Source organism: Lipotes vexillifer, unplaced genomic scaffold, assembly GCF_000442215.2.
Source record: "Lipotes vexillifer unplaced genomic scaffold, Lipotes_vexillifer_v1.1 scaffold818, whole genome shotgun sequence".
In the NCBI taxonomy this organism is placed as follows: Eukaryota; Metazoa; Chordata; class Mammalia; order Artiodactyla; family Lipotidae; genus Lipotes; species Lipotes vexillifer.
In genome coordinates this window covers 179163-186354 of record NW_006771890.1, presented here as the reverse complement: position 1 = coordinate 186354, position 7192 = coordinate 179163, and the positions used below count along the sequence as shown (strand labels likewise).

The 7192-nt window shown below is 57.5% G+C and overlaps 1 protein-coding gene across 1 annotated transcript in view; it reads right to left on the bottom strand.

Annotated features, from left to right (window-relative positions):
- The window catches only part of PRKCD (protein kinase C delta), a 13499-nt gene extending 7270 nt beyond the window's left edge, over positions 1 to 6229 (bottom strand). Inside the window, exons 1-8 of the mRNA XM_007447221.1 lie at positions 6115 to 6229; positions 4779 to 4978; positions 3350 to 3410; positions 3015 to 3177; positions 2885 to 2916; positions 1630 to 1715; positions 1249 to 1378; positions 491 to 591 (exon numbers count right to left, since the gene is read on the bottom strand). Coding sequence (XP_007447283.1) covers positions 491 to 591; positions 1249 to 1378; positions 1630 to 1715; positions 2885 to 2916; positions 3015 to 3177; positions 3350 to 3410; positions 4779 to 4978; positions 6115 to 6229 — 888 coding nt within the window. The remainder of the gene's footprint in view (positions 1 to 490; positions 592 to 1248; positions 1379 to 1629; positions 1716 to 2884; positions 2917 to 3014; positions 3178 to 3349; positions 3411 to 4778; positions 4979 to 6114) is intronic.
- Positions 6230 to 7192: the final 963 nt, after the last annotated feature.

Below are 7192 nucleotides of genomic sequence, written 5' to 3'. Positions count from 1 at the left end.
TTTGGTGTTGTGTGGGCCTCTCACTGTTGTGGCCTCTCCCGTTGCGGAGCACAGGCTCCGGACACGCAGGCTCAGCGGCCATGGCTCACGGGCCCAGCCGCTCCGCAGCATGTGGGATCTTCCCGGGCCGGGGCACGAATCCGTGTCCCCTGCATCGGCAAGCGGACTCTCAACCACTGCGCCACCAAGGAAGCCCTAAACTCTCTTTTAGAAAAAACAAACAAACCATATACTCATAAAGGCTTTAGTTCCAAGTGTTTCAACCTTGCAGTCATCCAGGTTCACCCTCAGGAAAAGCGCTGCTTGAATAACCAATTTCTTAGGAGAACTAGCCCACCACCCTCTAATGTCCAATCCTCGAACTGGATCTTCCAGAAGTAGGGTCTTATGTATAAACGCCCCTCACTGAAGTTCCCCAGAAGTGGGCATGAGCCCTGACTCGCCCCCAACCCTGCTACCCTCTATCCAGGGTTCCACAGTGCCTGCCCACCTGGGTGACTTGGTTCAAGGCCTCGGCCAGGAGCTTCTGGTTGATGCCACAGAGGTTGGCCACCTTCATCTGGCACTTATGGTGCACGTTCATGCCACAATCTGGGGTGGGAGAAAAGCAGAGCCATCAGGGCCCCCGCCCAGGCAGGCAGCCAGCAGGCTCCAAGAAAACTGTCCCCTTGTCCCAGGCCCAGCCAAGGGCAGGGAAGGATGGAGGAGAGAGCAGGAGAGAGGAGGGATTTTGGCAGGGTCTGCTGGGTTTCCTGCCTTTAGAAAAAGATGTATCTGAAGCCATCACGAGCACCTCAAATCTTTCATTATTTAAAGAAGAAAAAGAAAAAACAAATGTCTGGGACAAGCTAGACAAGTCACTTTTCCTCCAGACGTCTCTCGTTTCAGTGAAGCCTGAGGTGAGGGAGGGCCTGCAAGAAGCACGAGCTGAGCTGGTGTGAGACGGGCCCTGGCCAGGGAGCACCTTCCGCCTGCTTTCCCTTCGGTGACTCTCTGGGGCCGACTTGACTCTAACGCCTGTTTTATACTTGAGAACGCGAAGCTCTCAGCAGTGGGGCCACCTTCTGATGGTCACACAGCAGTAAATGGCAGAGTCAGTCGGGCCAGTGGGGAGGGGCCAGGAGGCCTCACCCACGTGAGAGTCCCCGAGCTAGGGGGCAAAGGCAGCCTCAGCTGGTCTCAGCTTCCGGGGTCCGGGTTGGCCACCCTCCCACTTCCGCCGCAGCCCCCGCCCTAGCCGGCACGCACCTTCACACTTTAATCCCTGCTTCACCAGCCCCCAGAGCAGGCTGCCGCAGTGGTCGCAGAACGTGGGGCTCATGTAGTTATAAACCTTGAACCGGTGTGGCATGTCAATGTTGAAACGTTCTTTCTGGAACTAGGGGTGCAGGGTGTCACAGGTCAAGGGTCACATGCCAGCTCCAGCCCCTTCCTCACCCCCTAACTCTCCCTGACCCAACCCCATGCGTGGCAAGATCCCCAAGAGGGCTCTGCGAGGACTGGGAAATCCAGGGATCCCAGGGGCCAAGCCAGGGGAAGGAAGAAGGAAAACGAGGAGGAAGGGTGACCCCACAGGGAGGGGTGGGGAGAGCTCGAATCCCTCCCGCCCTGCCCTGGGCCCGGCCTCACTATGGTGTCCCGGCTGTTGGCTGCAGTGCCCGTACACCGGCCAATGATCTTGTCGATGCATTTCTTGTGGATGGCAGCGTTGCACTCTTGAGGAGGCCCAGGCCCAGGAGGGGGACGGGAAGGCCCCGGAGGGGCAGAGTCTGTGAGCTGGCGCCCCCTGGCCCAGTCCTGCCTTCCACACAAAGTCCCCGTGCTCCCCGACCGCCCACACCCTCACCACATGGAGCCCTCGGCCTAGAGCTTGATTTTTCTCTCCTCCGGTCAGTCCCTGTGGGAGGAGTCTGGGAAGGATGGGGCGGGGAGGACAGGTCGATCTGGGGGGTCTTGGAGGTTAGGAAAGGCTCAAGGAGTCCCGGTGGGCAGGGAGGGGGCATGGCAGTGAGAGAACTAGAGGCAGGGGAGCCCTCTTTGTGGCTCAGGATAGCAAACAGCTCTTAAGCTCTCTCACCCCCCACCCCCCGCCACACAAACACACACACACACACACACACACACACACACACACACACACACACACTGACAGATGCACCCCAACACAAAGGCACTCAGGTACACGTACACAGCATGTATAATGACAAACCTTCTTACATAGAATGCTTACCGGGCACCAGCCACACTTAAAATACAGCTTTACATATTTTATCCCATTTGATCTTCACAATGACTCTATTGTCCCTATTTTACAGATGAGGAAATTGAGGCACAGAGAAGTTAAGTAACTTTGTCTAAGGTCCTACAGCTAGGAAGTGGTAGAGCTGGGATTCAGACCCAGGCAGGCTGGCTCCAGAGCCTGTGCTCACCACCACCGGTCCACACTACCTCATGCATGCACCGACGGCCGTAGAGAAGGGTGTGCTCATACGTGTGTACCAGATGCACACAGCTCTCAACAGAAGCACACATGCAGCCAGGGATGTGCTGGCAAAGGTCTAATAGCCTCTCTAGGGGGAAAGAGCCCCGAAGTGCAGCACTGGCAGATTCTGTGTACATACTCCACTGGGGCCTATTTCAGGCCGCCAACGTGATGTCACTGAACGGGAAGCACTGGGAAGAGACACGCCAGCTCCAGCACTCACTGATGCAGCCGCCGTCCACACACACACTACCACATGGAAAGCCTCACGTGCACACACTCAAGCAGAGGCTTCATCCAGGCACACCGTCCCAACACAGGGACACAGGCTTCTCTGTGAAGGCACGCAGGCACATGCGTGCACACACATGTGCATACAGACTGGGCTGTGGAGACACTTACGCCTGCACTTGTAGCCTTGCTTGTTGAGACCCCTGAAAGGCAAGTGCCCAGGCAGGGTGAGTGAGGGGAAGTACCGGGGATGGGGGCCCTCCCTCACCCACCCCACCCCAGGGGACACAGCCAGTCTCACCAAACAAAGTCTCTGCACACAGAGCAGAAAGTAGGCTGTCCAAAGAAGGTGGCGATAAACTCGTGGTTCTTGATGTAGTGAATTTTGGCCTGTTTGATGGCTCCACGGCGGTTCATCGTTGGAAACTTGGCCCCGTCTTCACCCCGCATTGACTGCTTGCAATCTGGGGGCCGGGTAGGAGTGAAGTCAGCCCCAACCCACGGGAGGGGCCACACCCCTTCAGTCCCTCCCAGGGCAGTCCTGGACAGAGCGCCATTGGAGGCTGCTTCCCTAAACCTCCGTTCTGGCTCTGGCCTCTGAACCTCCGTCCCCAGCCCAGGTAGGGAGGGGCTTACCTATGTCTTCCAGGAAATACTGCACAGACATCAACACCTTGGCCTGGGGTTGCAGGTCCAGCTGCAGGAGTGAGAGTGGGGGAGTCAGTGAGGGCGGGCCTGGGCCAAGTCAGACTCAGAACCCGCCCCCATGGTTGGTCCCTGAAGGGCCAGGGAGTCCAGGCAGCCTAGCCAGACACCTGTCTGCCCAGAGTGGGCAGGGCCCCACCCCTGAGCCCCGCCCCCCAGCCCTCACCCAGGAGTATTATTACATTTGGGGAAGTAAAAGGATCCAGCCCACACCCAGCTTGGCCACATGGCCCCGGGAACAGAGTGGGAAGGGAAACTCCCTGCCCCCAACCCTGGCTGCCTGCTTCACAAGGATCTTAGAATGGAGGCACCGCATCCCCCCACACATGCAGACACACAGACACACGCATATTGACACAGCGTGCTGGTTCTCTCTCTCTCTCTCTCTCTCTCTCTCTCTCTCTCTCCCTCTCTCTCTCTCCCTCTCTCTCTCTCTCTCTCTCTGTCGGGGGCTCTGTCTGTCCAGTCTCCTCACACAGACTGGCTCGTCCTAAGGGCGAGACCCCTCAGCTCCCCCAGGGCCTGGTGACTGACAGTGTCCCTCGGGGTAGTGGACAGAGAGCACAACAGGAGCCTCTGCCTGATTCTTCAAGGGTGGGTGCAGCCCTGGGTCAACCTCTCTAGGCCCAGTTCCTTCACCCCTCACTGGAGGCTGAGTAGAGTCTCCATGGTCACAGGTCTTTCCTGGAGGGGACATCTCGGCTGCAGGAGCCCACATGTAACCCCAGGGGGCAGGGATGCCCTGCCAGCGCTGACATCCTGTGGCCACAAGGGACATATGGCCACGTGTGCACGCAGAGTCCAGGTTTCAGCAGGTGAGTGGCAGCCCATGAGCCTTCTCCTCCCCGACCCCCCCTGCTGTGGAAGATCATAACTGGTGTTCCCCGATGCCTGCCTGGGTTTGGAATACCTGTGAAGATTCCAAAAAGAACTGGGAATAATGGGGTTCTCTGAGAAGGGGGACCTGGTGTTGGGGCTAGGACCCACCCTTTCATACAGCTTGATATGTTTTACTATGTGCACATCCTGCCTTTGCAAAATTAAATGGGAAAAAAGCAGCTGTAATACCAAGGAGGGCTCTCTTTAGCACCGCCTACGTGCCAGGTTCTGCAGTAAGCCCTTTGCATCCAGCTGCTCATTTCATCAGAACTGACCCCACCGTAGGTCTTTTAGTAGTTTCTCCTTTTACAGATTCAGAGGCAGACTCAGAGAGGCGAAGGGTCTGATGAATCGCAGGACCGGGATTTGAACACAAGCTGTCGGCTACAGAGCTGCCCCAGTGGCCGGAGCGGCTGGGTGCCCTCGGCCGTACCCGCTCACTTTGCCCACACACATGCGTGACTGTGGCTGTGCCCCTCACCCAGAACTCGGCCTTGCCATTGTTCTTCTTGCAGCGCTCGGCCAGCACCGACACACCCACTGTCACCTCGGACACTGGCTCCTCCGCGGCTCGCATCAGCACGATCTGGATGACGCGACCTTCGTAGATGTGGGCATCGAACGAGGACTTCCACTCGGGGTACATGGTGGGCTTCCTCTGCACCAGCGTCTTCCCACGCTCTGCAACGCGCCAGGAAGGCAAGGTCAGGCTAGGGAACCTCTGTGCCTCAAATCCCGGGCCTTCCCACAGCCTTCCATCCTATGGAATCTGCCAGCTCTCTCCCCCAGGGCCCAAGTCTCCACTCCTCAGCCCTCATGACCATGCTCTGCTCGCCTCACCAGCCCCATCTCACTCACAATCCGCATGAGAGCACAGAAACGCCGGCAGTTTCCCCAGGGTGCCCCGCTAGGTTCCACCCCGGGCCTTTGCTGCCGCTGTCCCTTCTTCCTGTGACCCGCTTCCTCCAGCCCCTCTTAGATGTCACCTTCCCTTAGACATTTACTCAGTGACACTGCCACAGGCTCCCACAGGCCAGCCATGGTGTTGGAGGCAAGGAACACGGTACCTGTCCTCCTAGAGTCCCAGTCCTGGGCAGAGACATGCATCAGTTCACCCCTCAAGTGAACATTAAATCACAGCTGTCATGAGACTGAAGAGGGCAAGGTCACTGGTTCTAGACCCGCCCATGGTCAGGTGGCCTGTCCCAACCTAAGGGTCAGGGAAGGCTTCCTAGAGGAAGGGACAGCTCAGCTGAGACCTAAGGGATGAGCCAGGGGTTCACCAGGTGAGGGTAGAAGCAAGAAGGAATGGTGTGAGATGTTTGCTTCTTCCAGGATGACCTCCCTGACTGCAGCCTGGGATGGTTCCTTATCTGGACTTCCCTATCACAGGATCACTGTCTGCCTCCTCCACCAGACTGTGAGCCCCATGAGGGCAGGGCCTCATCAGCCCTGGAGCATGGCAGTGTTCTCAGTACCCAGCACAGGGCCTGGCACAGATGGACATGTGGAGCTCCTGGAGGGAGCCTGTTCTTGGGTGAAACAACCAGTGGGGGAGGAGCCAGAAGGCCTGAGCTCCACAGAAGGTTCTATGTAGCCAGTGCAGGTGGTCCTACAGGCAGTGAGTCGCCTCTGTTGTCCTGCATCGCAAGCTGAGCTGGGCAGGGAGACGAGGACAAGGAAGAGAAGGATCCCTCAGAGGCTCTAGGAGAACAAGGCACAGTCCCTTCCATTGCCTCCTCCTGGCCCTGGCTTCCCCGCCCCACCAGCTGCTGCCATTGCCTGCAGCACAGGTAGGGTCCAGCCTACAGCCCTACCTGTGCTGAGTGCCTCCTTCATCCTCACAGCACAGAAGGGCTGGCTTGCCTCGTCTGCGGCCTGCAGGGAGCCCAGCTCGTAGGAGTTGAAGGAGATGCGCAGGAACGGTGCCATGCTGGGGCTTGCAGCAGGGCTGTGGAGACAGAAGGTGTGAGGCGGGCAGCAGGGACAGCCCTGGGAGGTGGTCAGGTATCCACTCCCCCCCAGGGCTCCCACAGCATTGAATTTGGCCCACATGGTGCTTAAAATGCACTAGTCCCAGTTGCCACCGTTAAAATTGAGAAGTTTTATGTAAGACTAGATTGGTGGCCTCCCTGGTGAAATTGGAAGGTGCGACATCAGGCCTACTGGGCAATATCTGGCTGGCACTGCCCCCTTTGTTGGGCACCCCTGCCGGTTGACTCCAGTTCAGAGGCCTCCTTCCACTTCTCTCCGAATCCTATCTAGGCCCTGGAGGCGTGTGAGCCTGTGACTCCCATGTCATTCATTTGGGGAGTCAGTCATTCAATGCCTCCTTTAATACCCAATGGCTGTTACCTAGTATGTGCTGGCCATAGCACCTTGGTGCCAGCCAAGATGGGCAGGACAGCACCCCTGCCTCCCTGTGCCCTGCCCCATGCAGCCCTCCTTGGTTTTCAAAGTTTGGTTTTTGCTCATAACTACCCAGGCAGACAAGTAGCAGGGCCAAGGTGATTGCCCCCACTTTTCAGATGGGAAACTGAAGTCCTGAGGTTGAACCAGAACCCAAAGCTGGATTCCACTAATTAAGCACCCACTTTGTCTGGGACCAGGGTAGTGAAAGGCCCCACCCACATCAGCGTGCTTGACACTTCTGAACCTGAGCCCCTTGGGGTCAGGCGCTCTCGCCTACCTCGAAGTTTGTCCGCACTTTCAGGCTAAGTTTTTCCAACTATAAAACTACTTTAATGTCGAATGTAACGCTGACTTTGCTTCTTACACCACACAGGTCGGCCCCACACGCCCCCATTCCTCACAGTTCCTCAAATCGAGGATCACTACGGGTGGCCCTGAAGGTCTTTCGGCTTGTCCTCATGGAGGATGCTCAGCTGTGCAAGC